This window comes from Martes martes (assembly GCF_963455335.1).
Source record: "Martes martes genome assembly, chromosome: 17".
Taxonomy (NCBI): domain Eukaryota; kingdom Metazoa; phylum Chordata; class Mammalia; order Carnivora; family Mustelidae; genus Martes; species Martes martes.
The window spans coordinates 41,725,697-41,742,895 of NC_137905.1; the positions used below are offsets into that span (position 1 = coordinate 41,725,697).

The window sequence follows — 17,199 nt, forward strand, 5'->3', positions numbered from 1 at the left end:
GGTGGCTTAGTAGGTTGAGCATCTGTCTTCAGCTCAGGTCATGATCCCAGGGTCCTGGGATCGAGTCCCACATCGGCTCCCTGCTCAGCAGGGAGCCTGCTTCTCCCTCTGCCTCTGCACCCCACCTGCCCCCCTCCCCCCCCCGCTTATACTCTCTGTCTCATGCTCTCTCTCAAATGAATAAATAAAATATTTTTAAAAAATAGTAGTCTATACTTCAGGGGGAAAAAAGTAACTTATAAAAAGCACATTAAACAGATCATTTAAGGGGAACCTGAGCGGCTCAGTTGGTTAAGCCTCTGCCTTCACCTCAGGTCATTGATCTTAGAGTCCTGGGATGGAGCCCCGTGGGACAGGCTCCTTGCTCAATGAGGAGCCTGCTTCTCCTCTTCCTCTGCCATTACTTCCTGCTTAAGCACTCAACTGCTCTCCATCTCTCTGTGTCAAATAAAATCTTTAAAAAACAAACATCATTTAAAAAGTTAAAACAATAAAATTGATTAAAGCAGTGAGAAAACCATTGTTCCAGTTACCTTGTGAGTTTATGTGTAAGTAAGCTTCCTGGAAATTACAGCAAAAAGGAAAACATTTGCTTCTCTTATTTTTGTCTGAGCTAGTCAAGCTAGTTTTGTCAAGCTAGTTTGCTTCTAACATTTGCAGTTTTACTGAATTCTTGCCAGCTTAGTGATTCAAAAAACTTTCTTAGAAAAATTGTAGCCAACACTTTTGCTCTTGTTTAGGTTCTCCTTTGTACTACAATGTTGAAATGACCAGTAACTACCTCCTCTGCAATGGTACTCCTACTTTTCAGTGCCATTATTGATAAACTCTGAAAATATCTTACATTGTTGGGGCAGCTGTGGGTGGCTCAGCTCAGGTCTTGATCTCAGGGTTGTGAGTTCAAGCCCCACGTTGGGCTTGATGCTGGGCTTGGAGCTACTTTAAACAACAAAAACCTTTTGTTTTCATGAAATTTTGGGGTGAAGGACTATAGAATCATTGCCAGTCTGTCATCTTCATTTGGTTTGCTATTTAAATTTTTTTTGGCTGTCATTTTTTTTTAAAGATTTTATTTATTTGACAGAGATCACAAGGAGGCAGAGAGAGAGAGAGAGAGAGAGAGAGAGGAAGCAGGCTCCCTGCTGAGCAGAGAGCCCAATGCGGGGCTCCATCATAGGACCCTGAGGTCATGACCTGAGCCAAAGGCAGAGGCTTTAACTCACTGAGGCACCCAGGCACCCCTGGCTGTCTTTTTTTTTTTTTTTTTTTTTTTTAACTTCATTTTGATTTCTGATTTATAGTAGCCTGAGTTGTCCTGTGGCTACAGTATGCATCCCTTTGAGCTCACAAACAGTATTGTTTGTAGAATTTATTAAAATGTCTGTTTCCTGTAGCATCCTTCTTGTTTCTTTGCTTACTTAGCTTTGTCCTTCTCTTGGGTTAATGACGTTTATGTCTGGTTTTTTTGGTTCCCACTTAACGTAGTGGATTTTAGGATGGAGTAACAATTTAGCCTGCATGTTAATGGTGTTAGCATTTGTTTTCCTGACTGTTGATTTCCCTTAGCACAGTTACCTTCCCAGTGAAGCCTCAGATCAAATCTGTTCTCCCATTGAACCCTGCCTCTGGCTCTGCTACCAGTGACTGACTACTCGCAGTACTGGACTGCCTTGCACAGAATTTACTTCATTAAAATTGGGGACTCCATAGGGTGCCTCTTTAGAATTAAGTCATCTTAGCAGGACCACACTTAACAAGGTCATCAAGAAATGAGAATTTGTGTATTTGCTTTCAGCATTCATCTGACATTTCTTTGTATTAATCTTGCTAGTGTTTGCCAAACTTTGTAGTAATATGAGGCTGGTTCCTTTTTAAAAATTTCTTTTTTTTTTTTTTTTTTTTAGTGCTGTTTTTAAAAATTTACATTGGCTTTTAGTTTTTGTGTGGGTACCAGGGAAATGGTAAATAGGTGCTAATACTGCCTGAAGTACATTATTTTTTCTCATAATTAATAAAGGTTTATGTCGTAATCATAGACAACTTGAAAAGAAAGGCAGCATGTTGGTTCCGTACATCTGTGAAAGCATTATCCTTAATTGGAGAAATAAGTGTATTGCTTTTGAGAAGTTGGCTTCATATTGATAAGAACAACCACTAGGAAGACAACCAAAAACTGTTTTAGTGCTACCAGGGATGAGTACAGCTAGGCCCTTACTTTTGCTAAATTAGTTTGCAGAATAGTTTAATTGTTAGTACAAGATTTCTTTTCAGTAAGCACAGCCTTTCACATGGTAGCCAATTAGAAAAGACAGTTGAAAGATCAGGCTCTTATTAAAAAGGCCATGATTTGGGGTGCCTGGGTAGGTTAAAGCCTCTGCCTTTGGTTCAGGTCATGATCTCAGGGTCCTGGGATTGAGTCCCCGCATCAGGCTCTCTGCTCAGCAGGGGGCCTGCTTCCCCCCCTCCCACCCCCACCTGCCTCTCTGCCTACTTGTGATCTCTCTCTCTGTCAAATAAATAAAATCTTTTTTTTTTTTTAAGGCCATGATTTTTCTTCCGTTTTTTCCAATCTAAAAGGGAATATTTAAGTCATTTTTTTATTGGCTATACAGTAAAGAAGATGGTAGACGTTAGGCTGTATGGTATATAAAATTGTAACTCAGATTTGTGGATTCTGCGTGTGTTTTTTCTCCTCCAAAGATTTTTTTGAATAAACAACCAAACCCAAGAAAGAAGCTTCTTGTGCCTTGTGCACTGGATCGTCCTAACCCTAATTGTTACGTATGTGCCAGCAAGCCAGAGGTGACTGTTCGGCTGAACGTCCACAAAGTGACTGTTCTCACATTACAGGATAAGGTAAGTGCAGGGGCTGGTTCTCTTCCACAAGGTTTGTCTGTTTTCCTTTTCTAAAAACAGGAAGCCTAGGTTCCCTTCTGCTTGATAGTGTTAGTGTGCTAACAAACTAAAAGCCACGTAATGATTCTGAAAGATTCTGACTACTAAAGTGCGTTGCTCTGATATTCTAGGTTGCTTTACTATCTGGGTTCCTACTGGTTTTTCGGTCTGTGGTTCCAGAGTATGTGCCTCACATCCCAGAAAGGAATAGATGAATTTGGATGGAATATGCACCACAGGTGGTACAGAGGTGATACAGTTTGTTGGCAAGCGAGAGACTCTTTGTTCCCAGATAGTGTGTAATTTCTGTGTTTCCTGACAGGCAGTATCCTTAAACGGTCTGGTGATGGTCCTGATAGTGTGTTAAGTTGGCCTCTTACGACATGCTGCATTTGTGGATCTGGATTCACCAGTAATAGATCTCTGGAGTGAAGGAAATGGAAGTTTAGGGTGTGGTCTGGTCCTTAGGTTCCTTCTAAATTAGTTTAGATTAGTTTCTCTATAAATGGCCCACATGGGTTCCACTTCCCACTTTTGGGGTCACTTCAGATTGCTCTCTGTTAATCCTCATCGTCATGTTTCATATTTATATGACATGGGGGTGATAGATTCTTGTGGCCCAGACTGCTTAAGAGGGAGAAATAGCTTTTCTCCCAGAACTGATTGCATAAGGCGGATTGATTTGAGCTTATGTTTCGATGGAGAAGCAGCAGGATTTGGTATACTGGCCAGCAGAGGGTGATTGCCCCCCCTGCTTTCTTAGGAAATAATTATAGTTGGTATGTAGTCATTCTTGAGCTTAAAGGCAAGCCCACTATTTGTGGGATAATGAGACTTTAAAAGAATTCCTCTGTTATTTTTAAGAGCAGCTAGTATTTGACAGATTACCATCACTCCTGATCCATCTTGGAATTTAAAGAAAGATGGAACTTGGGAAGAGGAAAACTATCCGAGAATCAGTTTTATGAGAAGTTTTCCATCTATAAAACATCTGCAAATACAGGATTGGCGTAGAGACTAAGATGAAATATGCCAAGTGTCTAGCTCAGTCTAATCTGTAGGGAAGGACAAAGTACTAAGAGCCAATCAAGAGTTGTCAGTCTCCCGTTTGGAGGAAGTTTTATCTGAACTTTATCAGTGGTTATACGTGGGGGTGGAAGGTGGGCAACATGGGTATGGAGTAATTTGGTGAATTTCCAGTGCTTTCCTGCATACCCTGACATTTCTTAAAGAACAGCCTTGCCCCTTTCCAATGGAAGGGAAAGTAAGAGCCTTTATGGAAAAATGTCTGGTTTTTTTTTATGGTCTTTAGCTATATATATTAATATTTTGAACCTTTTTTTCTTATAGATAGTGAAAGAAAAATTTGCTATGGTAGCACCAGATGTCCAAATTGAAGATGGGAAAGGAACAATCCTAATATCTTCAGAAGAAGGAGAGACAGAAGGTATCATACATCGTGTTTATTCACTCCCCTCGTTTGGGTGGAAACTGTATCCATGAAGACATAATATTAGTTTGTCCATTTACTGTACCTGTTATTCAGTATCACAGCTGAAGGGGCAATATTTGGTCATGGAAGTGTGCTCCCTAGGTGGCACTGCCTTGCTGGGATCACCACAGTTCCAGGTTTGGGGCTCCCATGTTGTCAGTGTATCTCGGGCTATTTCTCAAGAACCCAGTGCATAGTTAGGTTTACAGTGACGCTGATGCTCTTGTCTGCTAACAAGGAACCACGTTTCCTGTATCATGGATCCTGGGAGTTAAAGTAGTAATGAGAAGATTGCCCTGACTGTTAGGGTAGGAAGGGTAATTTAAGGCTATGAAGTGTTTCATCCAAGAGTAGAGAAAGAAGCCTAGATAGCCTGCTGTAGAGCAGAAAGTAGTGCTGAAAAAATCAGGGCCCACTTTTGGCTTTCTAGGCTTTCCTTTTCAAAAGTTCAAGCAGGTCAGGGCGCTTGGGTGGTACAGTTGGTTAACCATCCAACCATTGGTTTGGGCTTGGGTCATGATCGCGGGTTTGTGGGTTTGAGCTCCGCATCAGCCTGTGCTCAGCACAGAGTCCACTGGGATTTTCTCTCCCTCTGCCCCTCCCACTTGTACTCTCTCTCTCTAAAATAAATGAAATGAATCTTTTTTAAGAAGTTCAAGCATATCATCCTTTTTGTTAATGTATTTGTTATACAAAGTACAATGCATTTGATTTTTTTTTTTAAAGATTTTATTTATTTATTTGACGGAGAGAGACACAGCGAGAAAGGGAACACAAACGGGGAGTGGGAGAGGGAGAAGCAGGCTTCCTGCCAAGCAGGGAGCCCAGTGTGGAGCTTGATTCCAGGATCTTGGGATCATGACCTGAACTGAAGGCAGACGCTTAACGACTGAGCCACCCAGGCGCCCCGCATATGATTCTTTTTAAGCTTTCTTAGAATTGGTTATGGTTACATTCCCTTCAGACTGCACTAGTCAGTCTGGTTAGACTTAGATGTTCCCATACCTCTTTGGTCACTTTGGCAGCTCATCTCTTTGGGCTTCCATTTTAGTTGATTTTGCCACATCCCTAATTTTGTCAGTGTACCATTACTTTCAAAATCTGGAGGCACTCTTTTCACCAAATACTTGATGTATTTATTCACACATTTTTTTCATTGGCCACTTACTTATTTAGGACACTTTGCCAGATCCTGATGAGGTTATTCAGATGTCAAGCTCTGGGGCACCTGGGTGGCTCAGTGGGTTAAAGCCTCTGCCTTCAGCTCAGGTCATGATCCCAGGGTCCTGGGATTGACCCCCCGCATTGGGCTCCCTGCTCAGCAGGGAGCCTGATTTCTCCTCTCTCTCTGCCTGCCTCTCTGCCTACTTGTGATCTCTGTCTGTCAAATAAATAAATAAAATCTTAAAAAAAAAAAGTCAAGCTCTCTTTTTTTTTTTTTAAGATTTTATTTATTCATTTGACAGAAGAGAGTGAGAGAGCACAAGCAGGGGGAGCAGCAGAGGGAGAGGGTGAAGCAGGCTCTCTGCCGAGCAGGGAGCCCAATGCGGGGCTTGATCCCCGAACCCTGGGATCATGACCTGAGCTGAAGGCAGACGTCCAACCATCTGAGCCACCCAGGCGCCCCAGATGTCAAGCCTTTACATTAAAACCTAGTGTCGGGATTCTTGATTGTTGTTTTTTGTCAAGAAAACGTTTGCGCTACTAAGTCATGAGTAATTCGAGGCTATGTTTTGGATAGGTAGTTGTCTATTTTAAGAATCTAGTTGAATATTTAAGCCCCATTTTAGCCAGCTATCTTCATAACACACAAAGTGTGTTTGTGTGTTATCTGTGACTATACATTCTCTCCTTGGTTCTGTGGTTCTGGCCAGCTCTTTCAAATGCTAGGAGTTTAAAAATGGAAACTGGTCCAGAATCTCTGTGGCTTAAATCTCTGGCCCTTTTCTGCAAAATACATGTGCTGCGGAGGGTGTGAGCATTTGTTCAGAGTCCTGTGTTATAGGTATAGTCTTAGGTATTTATAATTCAAGAGTGAATAAGGCAGCGGTCCCCGTTTTGCAGTACTTGACAGCCTGGAAGGAGAGGAGAGGTAAATCAACAAGTGGATTTACTACAACCTGAGAAATAACGATAGGAACAGAGTGTGTAAAGTAGGAGTTACAGCCTTGTGAAGAGAGAAGGGTCACAGGAGAGAGGACTTCTGGGCCGGTTCTTAAAGATGGAAAGGTCCTCTGGGCAGAGAAGGCAGTATCTGTCCTTGGGCAGAATCAGCAGCCTTTACAAACATAAAAGGCTTTTGGCACAGCCAGTTACTTGTTTCATTGGAATGTGGTATTCTGCTGGGTTGCCAATCCTGGCACAGCAAGAGGGATTTCTGTGGCATACATGCGACGTGTGTTTGTCATCCTCTTCTTCCAGAGCCCTGCTCTCACCAGGGCTTATAACCAGGGAAGTAATATATTACCTTCTGGCATAGTCTGCAGAGGGGGAGTTAAGCATGTGAAAGAGGAAGCAGGGAGCTCTTTAGGAAGAAAAAAATGAAGGTAGTGAGGGATGTTTACTGAGGCTTTAGCGATGACGTAGTTGAGGTTGGGAGTCAGAGCTCACAGGCCAGGTGAGGAAAAGTAGCATTGTTGCAGTGTCCCCAGGAGTCTGAATTAGAGATGATGCTAATTGACCAGGATAGAATGAATGCACGGTAACTATTTCTCTTTCAAACATGTTGGGTCTGAGGAGTTTGTAGTGACTGGACAATATGTGAAAGGGCTTAAGGATGGAAGTCTGGGTAAGAGCTATCATTCTCTAAAGGTATTCCAGGTAGATTAAGAAGTTAAAATAAGAAATCTGTAGGGGCATCCCGGTGGCTCGGTCAGTAGAGCATGCAGCTCTCAATTTCCGGGTTGTGAGTTTGAGCCCCACATAGGGCATAGAGTTTACTTAAAGAAAGAAAGGAAGAAATCTGTAAGAGAATTAGAAACTAGTTTTTGGGTTTCAGGGTCAAGAATGGAGGATCCTTTCTTTTTTTTTTTTTTTTTTTTTTAAGATTTTATTTATTTATTTGAGAGAGAGCATGAGAGGAAAGAGGTCAGCAGGAGAAGCAGACTCCCTGCTGAGCAAAGAGCCCGATGTGGGACTCGATCCCAGGACTCCAGGACCGTGACCAGAGCTGAAGGCAGTTGCTTAACTAACTGAACCATCCAGGTGCCCTGGGAGGATCCTTTCTAACCATTTTCCTTATAAGCAACAAAAGAAATCATAAAAATCCAACAAAGAAAAAGAGATAATTAGATTATATAGAAAAGTCACATAAATTTAATGATAATTAGAATTTATTTATTTATTTTAGTTTTTATTCATTTATTTGAGAGAGAGAGAGCATGAGAGGAGAAAGGTCAGTGGGAGAAGCAGACTCCCTGCTGAGCAGGGAGCCTGGTGTGGGACTTGATCCCGGAACTCCAGGATCATGACCCAAGCCAAAGACAGTCGCCCAACCAACTGAGCCACCCAGGCGCCCAATAACTAGAATTTAAAATGGAATCTACTGGGGCGCCTGGGTGGCTTAGTGGGTTAAGTCTCTGCCGTCGGCTTGGGTCCTGGGATCGAGCCCCGAATCGGGCTCCCTACTCATTGGGGAGCCTGCTTCCCACCCTCTCTCTGCCTGCCTCTCTGCCTACTTGTGACCCCTCTGTCAAATAAATAAATAAATAATCTTAAATAAATAAATAAATAAAATGGAATTTACTTAGTATATGCCAGGCACTACATAGGTCAACAGGTTTTATGCATTCTGTGCCCCTCGCGGAGCAAATACTCAATAAAGCGCAGTCTGTCATGAAGACGGGGTGAAACTGGGAGCCATGTGAGAAAGCACTTCGTTTTGTAAGTGATACTTGAGTGCTTTTACGGGTCAAGAGAAGAGCATTTGAATGTGCAGGAGAGAAAGGATAATTAAGGCAGAAAGACTCAGAAATAGGGAGGAGGAGGTGGTGACATCAGAAGTTTGGTTGGAGGAATTTACAATCCATGTGGCAAAGGCTTACTGAGTGCCAGTGGGTGTTAGCCACTGTGCTGCATGAAGCAGAAGTGACACATGGAAGCTAAAGCTAGATTGGAGGGATTATTTCTGGGAGGTCCCAGAGGCTTGCCATTGAGAAGTGTTGAAAAATGGAAAATCCTTTCAAATCAACAAAGTTTTCTCATTTTCTGAATTATAGGATGTGCTGAAAAGTAGTTTGTTGAAGTTGGCCTGGATAACCTCTTTGCAAGTAAAACATATTTTGAACAACTCTAATTTGTTCTTCAGTTCCTCCGGGATTCCAAATTAATTTGGTGTGAATGGGAGAATGTTGCCAGAACTTCTCATAGTTTGGTTCTTTTTAACCAGTTTTAGTAGTTGAATATTCTTCATTCAGAGTTGAATTTCTAAGTGCCTAATATTTTAGTGGATTAGTTTGGTAGAGCCACCATTCCAGAATACACAGGGTGACTTAAATAACAGAAATTTATTTTCTTGGGGTGCCTGGGTGGTTCAGTGAGTTAAGCCTTCGCTTTCAGCTCTGGTCATGGTCTCAGGGTCCTGGGATCGAGCCCCGCATCGGGCTCTCTGCTCAGTGAGGGACCTGCTTCCCCTTTCTCTGCCTGCCTCTCTGTCTACTTGTGATCTCCCTCTTTGTCAAATAAATAAAATCTTAAAGAAAAACATTTGTTTTCTCATAATTCTGGCGGCTGTGAGTCATTCAAAATGCCCACAGGTTTGCTTTCTCTTGAGGGGCTTCTTAGAAGAATTCTGGTTAGGTTGATTTGGGGCCTACCCTAACAGCCTCAGTATAACTTAATCACCTCTTTAAAAAGCACTGTCTTCAAATACAGTGACGTGTGCTGGGGTTAGGGCTCCAGCATATGACTTTGAGGGAGTGACCCGATTCAGCTTATAGTTGGGGTTTAATCTCTTTTAAACTACTATGACTGCTCTGTGGAATATATAACTGAAGTATCTAAATTCCTTTCCAATTTCTTAGCTAATAATCACAAAAAGCTGTCAGAATTTGGAATTAGAAATGGGAGCCGGCTTCAAGCAGACGACTTCCTTCAGGACTACACTTTATTGATCAACATCCTTCATAGGTAGGAACTATTAATATTTTAAGTCTAAGATATTATTTGAATATAAAAACTTAAATTGGAGAAAAAATATTTTCTTACCTTAAGCCCTACTGTTCATTTGAAGCCATGAAGTATATTTACTTGAGTTGGCTACTAAGTTCCCTGAGGCTTCACCTACAGAAGAATTTGGGAATTCAGAAACAAAAGGGATAGGCAAAAAATATTTAAGGGTAACTCACCATAGTGTCTGATCAGAAAGATCTAGAAAAGGTAGAAATCCAGGCATTTAAAGAGTTAGAAATGGGGGTGAATTCTTTTTGATAATTGAACTAAAATAAAAACTTCAATGTTTAAAAGATTCATTATAAGAAAGGAAGAAATCTTTCTCCCAGTAGACAAATATTTCATTTAGATGTATAACAATACCAAGATATTTAAAAATTATCCTGTAGAGATTTTTAAATCATGTATTTTTTTCTTTTTATTTGATTTAATGTCCTGCCCATTTTTATAAAAAGCATTCTTGTGCTTGCGTTATGGAGTATTTGCACATATATAACAGAGGACAGATGGCCCTCCTCCACCTGGGTATGATTAGCTGTTGAGTCAGGTGCATTTTGGTGCACTGCTCCCACTGATACACCTCAACTACACCCTGACTTGGGACTTTCGGGTACCATCGCAGCAAACAAATGTGAAGGGAGTTGCCATCAGCATCCATTTGTTTTGCCAATATTGCCATCTCTGTGAACTTGAAGTTTATGTTGTTGTTTGGAGAATATCACATTGTAGTACTTGGTTGGTTTATAAAAAGCATAGAATGATAGGAAAGACTGAATGTGACTTAGTAATAAGTATGAGTTTCCCAGAGTTAGACAATGGAGTCAAAGATAGGAATTGCTAGGGAGTCATCTCTGGCTTCAGACACCATTGGATGCCAGTGGTATGCTTGTGTTCAGTTATACAAGAGAAGACAATGGAAGGACATGTACAATAAAATGGAAATATATCAGATGGTGTCTAAAGAGGAGGCATAATTAGGGTTTTTTTATCATATTTTTTAGCTCTCTGGGAACAGAAACCCCCTTATAACATGTAAGTCTTTTGCTTGACTTTCATGCATTAAACTTTCATACATGTTTTTGGGACCTTATTACAAAAGCAGGGTGCTGCCGGTAAAGACGGGGGGAAACCCAGAGTCCGTGGAACCTTCCTATTCCTAAAACACCAGATGGCTCTGGTCAAGAGCGGAGTGTGTAGAATCTTTAAACATGGTAGCTGAAGAAATAATGCCTAAGCTAGATTGGGTCACAGAGTTTTGAAGTTCATTTTCTGCTCTAGCAGTAAAAGTTGTGTAATATTTTTTTTTTGTAATATTTTTTAAAGACCTTTTTCTTGATTTGAAGGGGCAGTGGTATTGACCATTTGAATTATCACAAAAATTTGTTATGTGCAGTCTTATTTTTAATTTTATCAGCTCTTTGAAAATCAGGATCTATTTGCTGGGTACATAGTACATGCACTTAGAGCTTTGAGGAGCAGTGTCTCTCTGGTGTGCCTTTGCTATTGTAAGTAGTTGCGTGGTCCAGTTTTACAGTGTGTTGTTCTTTTACAGTGAGGACCTAGGGAAGGATGTTGAATTTGAAGTTGTTGGTGATGCCCCAGAAAAAGTGGGGCCCAAACAAGCCGAAGATGCTGCCAAGAGCATAACCAATGGCAGTGATGATGGAGCTCAGCCTTCCACGTCCACTGGTGAGTCATGGCCCCAGTCAGCCAGTGCTTTGTTAATTACCCACCGAGCAAGCTGCTACATAGAAATGAACTGTGGTTATCTGATGAATTTGACCATAAAACAGAAATCCATAGGACTCTTGGAGGTGTGTATTGATTTGGCATTGTTGTAATGGAGCTCTGAATATAGGAACCCTGAAGACATTTAAGAATGGGAAATTCTATGGAAAATAGGAACTGTTCTTTTTTGTTAGTGGGTTTTTACAACTGGAAATGTCAGTGAATTTGCTAGTGCATGAGGACGCTTCATTCTTTGTAGCAGTAGTTTTGGATTTGGGGTGCCTGTTGTATTTAGGGGAAACAAATCAATGCACCTATTTGGAGTGAACAGATGCTGTAAGTATAGGATTTTTCGGGCACCTGGGTGGCTCACTGGATTAGGCCTCTGCCTTTGGTTCAGGTTATGATCTCAGGGTCCTGGGATTGAGCCCCGCATCGGGCTCTCTGCTGAGCAGGGAGCCTGCTTCCCCCCCCCCCCACCCCCGCCTGCCTCTCTGCCTACTTGTGATCTCTCTCTCTGTGTCAAATAAATAAATAAAATCTTTTTTAAAAAAAAGTATAGGATTTTAGCATTTCACAGTTTTCTCGGAACCATTATAACTTTGGAAAAGTGCATCAGAGGCTCTGTTTCCCTGGGTTTTCTGTGCTAGTGCTTGATGCTTTACTGTGTGCTCAGATTCGGATGTTTCCTGCCTACCCATGTCCCACAACAGCCCCCCTTCCTTCATTCTTTACTTAGGAAACTAAAAGTTACCAACTTTTTTACTACTGTGTTTCCATTTCTTTAGCCATGTGTCTTTGGTATTCTTTGGAATATGATTGTTCTTGGTTCTTATATTCTCAGAGAATTTTAAAGATGGACTTTGAGACTAGCTAGAGTGTGGTCCACTTATGAGCCATGGGTTCATGACCTTCCCCCCCCCCTCCAAAAATAGAAAAGAGAAAGGAACTGTGGTTTTTAAAAAGTCATAATTCAAAATGTGCATTGTTTGATCCCTTACTGTGAGTCGGTTTGGGAGGCTTTAGCAACAAGTAAGATAGGTAGGTACTCTGCCTTTGCTTTGGTGTGGGCATGGTGGGTACGTTGGGGGTGGTACATGAAACCAGCTGTGGTGTAAGGTTATGAGCATGTATGGTAGAGCCCACTGCGTGGATTTGAATCCCGGCGGTATCCTCTGCTATTGTGTGACCTTGGGCAAGTCAATTTCTGTAGGTCAGTTTCCTTTTCTGGAAAACGGATAATAATGTTATCTTCTTTATAGGGTTGTTGTGATGATTAAATGAGTTGTTATATGCAAAATGCTCAGAACAGTTCCTGGCACATTGTAAGTGCTATATATGTTGTTGTTGTCGTTGTTTTATTATTATTACCATCACTACCAGTATTAGGATATGCACCCTCCCCTTTTCTGTTGGAGAAATAGAAACAAAGAGCTATAAGAATTTGAGTTCTATAACGCTTGTTACAATTTTTTGTTTAAACTAGAAAACACATTGGTGCTTGTTACAGAAAACATTAAAACTACAGTAATGTGGGGCACCTGGGTGGCTCAGTGAGTTAAGCCTCTGCCTTCAGCTCAGGTCGTGATCCCAGGGTCCTGGGATTAAGTCCCACATCGGGCTCCCTGCTCAGCAGGGAGCCTGCTTCCCCCTCTCTCTCTGCCTGCCTCTCTGCCTACTTGTGGCCTCTCTGCCTACTTGTGATCTCTCTCTGTGTCAAATAAATAAATAAAATCTTTTTAAAAACCCACAAAACTACAGAAATGTGTAATGTATAAAGTGAAGGTTCCATGAGGGTAGCCTACCATTCTTAAGTTTGGTATATATTAGAAATGCCAGCTCTTCACTTTCATAAAATATTAGTGAATCACTAGTAACTCCCACACTTTTAACCATTTTTTCCCTTTTTTTCTGAAATAAGCACAAGAGCAAGATGATGTGCTCATAGTTGATTCAGATGAAGAAGGTCCTTCAAATAATGCTGACATCAGTGAAGAAGAGAGAAGTCGCAAGAGGAAATTAGATGAAAAGGAGAATATCAGTGCAAAGAGGTCCCGCACAGAACAGACGGAAGAGCTCGATGATGTTATAGCATTAGATTGAACAGAAATGCCTCTAAACAGAACCCTCTTACTGCAGTAGGTCATCTGGGCAGAACCAGGTTATTTGTTATGTCCTTTGTTCCAAAGGGAAAAATTGACACCAGTGACTTGAAGATGATTCTTCTCCCTTTGAAAGCATTCATTTTGCTAGAACAATTAGAAACATTGCAGTATGCTGTATTGAAAGTAGGAATATAGTTTTAAAGCCCTTTGAACAAAGTGTGTGCATAACCAGTCATCAGATGAAACAACACAATGCATGTTGCCTTTTTAATGTAAATACCCTTAGGTATCATTTAACAGTTTTAAAATATTGTGGTTTAGTAAAGTTGATACCTGGTTATAAATATTACGCCTTTATTTTTGGTTAGAAGAAGAATTATTTTTAGCCTAGATCTAACCATTTTCATACTCTTAACTGACTGAAACAGATTCAAAGAAGTATCAAGTGCTATGCATTGAAATGTGTTTTTAAATGTTAACTGGCACTATGTATATTAATGTAAAACAATGTTAATTTACTCAAGTTTTCAGCTTGTACTGCCTGGTATGTCTGTGTAAGAAGACAATTTTTGTGTATTGTTGCAGTTTCAGGTTATTTATATTTGATGTTTTGTAGAACTCAAATACGACTATACTGTACTTATGGACCAAATAAATGGCATCTGCATACTTGTTACACATGCCTGCAAAGTTCACGTTTCTGCGGCCTTATCGGGTTTATATATTACTGCAGGCATGCTAAACTCTTTACTTCTAAAGAGTTAACTCATAGTGGATGTGAAGGTTAAATGATCTCCACTGTTTGCCACAGATAAGTACTTTCTAAAATAAAACTTTCAATGGCATTGTTACTTTTTAAGTTTGGTTGTAAACAACTGGCCTTCTGTTGAGAACAGTAAGTGATCTTTGCGCAGCCCCAGGAACTTAGAACCTTGGATTTGAGATTCCGGAGCAGGGGGGAGTCTTCATTCTGCAGTCTTCTCTGGGTTGCCCCTCCCCACCCCCACCCCCGATTCATCAGAGTCCCTTCTCGAGTGTACCATTTAGGGCCCAACTCCAGCCTACAGAAGTGGCCAGAACAGTCCTGAATGGATCAGCACCCATGTCTCTGCCTTGGACCTCAGAGGGCCTTGGCCCTTAGGGTACTCTCCTCACACAGATGTGCCTTGAGTTTTCAGATAACAGAAACCCCTGAAGCTGTTTAACCCCCATTCGGTACCCTCAGCCTTTGGTGGTTTGGGCTATAGTTAAATTCCAAATTGTCAACTCATTAAATTTTGCTCCATTCTGTTTCATTCTTACTCTGCCACCTAGCTTATTAACTTTTGCTCCTTGTTTTGTATCATTTGTAAATTCAGCATGTAAGCAAAGCCTTCAGAAAAATCATGTTGAACAAGACTCAGCCCTCAGGAACATGCTGCCTGATGTCTGCAGGATGGACTGACTTCTAGCCTCCAATACAGCACTGAGCGAGCTGAATCCCCACCTACAACTATACGAGCCTATGAGGTTCACTTTGCCTTTAGATTTTTAGATGTTCCCATTTTCTTCCAGAAAAAAGATCTCAAAATTACAAAACCATGTAACAGACAATAATGAATTATTCTGGAATTCCACCTCAGAAATGTTTCAGTCAATTGGTTGGTCACTGGTGATCATGTTCAATTTTGAAATTCCATTCCTAAAACCTCACTCACCCTGCCCTTTTAGACTCAATTGTCAGTCGTTTCCAGCATTTTGTATGTTTATTTTTTTCCATTGGCAGTAAGTGCCAATTTGATCTGCAGAGATAGATTTCTGTTTTGGCAGACCAGTGGTTTTTATCTCTGCAACAACTCTATGACTACCTTTTCCAGCTGGTTCTGTCCATTTTCTACCTGTTTTTATAAAATCTGGGTTTATCAGCAAGGCAGGTCTGATACATGGGTCTTGCCCAAGTAGACTAAGCAGATCCAAGCGGCCTGCATGCTCCTGGAGCATGGACACACTCTAAATGTGGGCTGGTATTTGCGATTTTCCAGTGTGAGTTGTCTTCTCAGTTGGGGAGCCACATGCAGAGCTCATCAGGGGCCTTTGCCCAGCAGCTCTACCCTGAAATACTGTCTGACAAACTGTTTTCCAGCCTTAATGGGAACAGTCTGCTGACTCAAGTTTACCTATCTGTTGTCCCAAAGACGAGTCTGCATACTTGGCATGTACGAGAGGATTCAGTGTTTTAATATAAAGCCTGACCACTTAAGTCATCAATCAGGCAGGCATCAGTGGATGCCAGAACCTTCAGAAAAAGGCTGTTGAGAAACAGAATCTTGACAGTGCTCAAATGTTGCTGTACAGATAACTCGCAGAAGGAAAAAAAAAATTAACCTTTGATAATGGACTGATCTGTCACCACTGTAATCACGCACTCAAACCTGGCATCAGCGACAACCTGACGTGTGTTTCCGAATGAGAGGAGATGAAGACTAGAACAGCACCAAGGAAAAAACATGTACACCACAACCTAATGTAGCAGCTAGACCCAGTCTCCAGCTAACAGGAAGGGAGGGGGATGCGTAAAGGAACAAGCTAAGCAACATTAGGAGGAAACAGACAAGTACAGAATGTGGGACGTTCTCAAACTCAAGTGTAAAACATGACTGGCAGTTCTTGAGGTAATTGGAAACTGGGAAATGGGATAAAGTGATAATGGAAGTATTTTCTTAGGTATGATAATGTCCTTGTACTTAGGTAGGCCAGTGTCTTTACTCTTCGAATATTAGGGATGAAGCTTCATAACAATTTTTAAATGACTCAGCAAAATACATAATACGGGAAGAAAAAGATAAAATTAACATTAATTGAATCTAGGTGGAACCCATATATGTTGTTCATTGTACTATCCAACTTTTCTCTGAAAACTTTCATAATAAAAGTGGATATATATATATATATGTATATATATATATATATAGTCTTGTATTTTCCTTCTGTGCCTATGTGACTTTCAAGTTTTGTAATGAATATATCCTATGATTTAAATCAGAAAGGCAATAAAGATTATTAAAAATATAAGTTGGCATGATAAAGTGTTGCAGTGATTCCTGGGTCTAACATGGATGAAGTCGGCGTTGTTCATCCTTGTTGCTAGGCTGTGACTTAGGAAGAATTCTCTTTCATTTGGGCCTCCAGAGAACTAAGAAGAGAGCCAAGTTGCTCCCAGTAGATTAATGGTTCACTTAGAAGTTCCAGAAAACATTTGGTTCATAATAGATGTTCCTCTTCCTGGAAATTGCCGATGGGTGGCACACATGTCTAAGTGGACTTGCTCTGTGGCCAAGGGACATGGGCAAATTTAAGCTTCCTACTAGCCTTTTGTAATGTACAGAAAATAGAAACTTACAAAGTAAATAAAAACCCAAAGAAGTCAGGGAAGAAAAAATGACAGATGTTTCTAGTCACTGTGACTTGGGGAGGGGGTGAAGGCCTCCTGGAATCTCCATTTGACCATTTGCAGGAGGATATATTTAGAGAAGTATTTTTATAGACCCTTTCATACTGGGAATACATTATTTGCATTCTGCACACAGGGAACTTCCCCCCCCCCCGCATCTAATTTAAAATAAATTCCAGTCAAAAGTTTATTTGAGAAATTTTTGTACTGTTCTCAATAAAAAGATCATCTGAGTTGAACTAGAGGACTATGGTGATGCTCTGGAGTTTGACTATATCCCAAAGATATGTTCCCTGGTAAAATAACATTTTGAGGGTTTTGCTAACTGATTTCAGCTTTAAAAATTTTAAATCTTCACAAGGGATGACTTATATAAGCAA

At 40.9% G+C, this 17,199-nt stretch overlaps 1 protein-coding gene across 1 annotated transcript in view; it reads left to right on the forward strand.

Moving 5' to 3' along the window:
* UBA2 (ubiquitin like modifier activating enzyme 2) overlaps nt 1–14,246 on the forward strand; it is a 39,250-nt gene extending 25,004 nt beyond the window's left edge. The window contains exons 13-17 of the mRNA XM_080827738.1: nt 2,701–2,856; nt 4,246–4,342; nt 9,409–9,514; nt 11,109–11,245; nt 13,206–14,246. Of these exons, the coding sequence (XP_080683864.1) occupies nt 2,701–2,856; nt 4,246–4,342; nt 9,409–9,514; nt 11,109–11,245; nt 13,206–13,387 (678 nt within the window). The 3' untranslated portion in view covers nt 13,388–14,246. The remainder of the gene's footprint in view (nt 1–2,700; nt 2,857–4,245; nt 4,343–9,408; nt 9,515–11,108; nt 11,246–13,205) is intronic.
* Nucleotides 14,247–17,199: the final 2,953 nt, after the last annotated feature.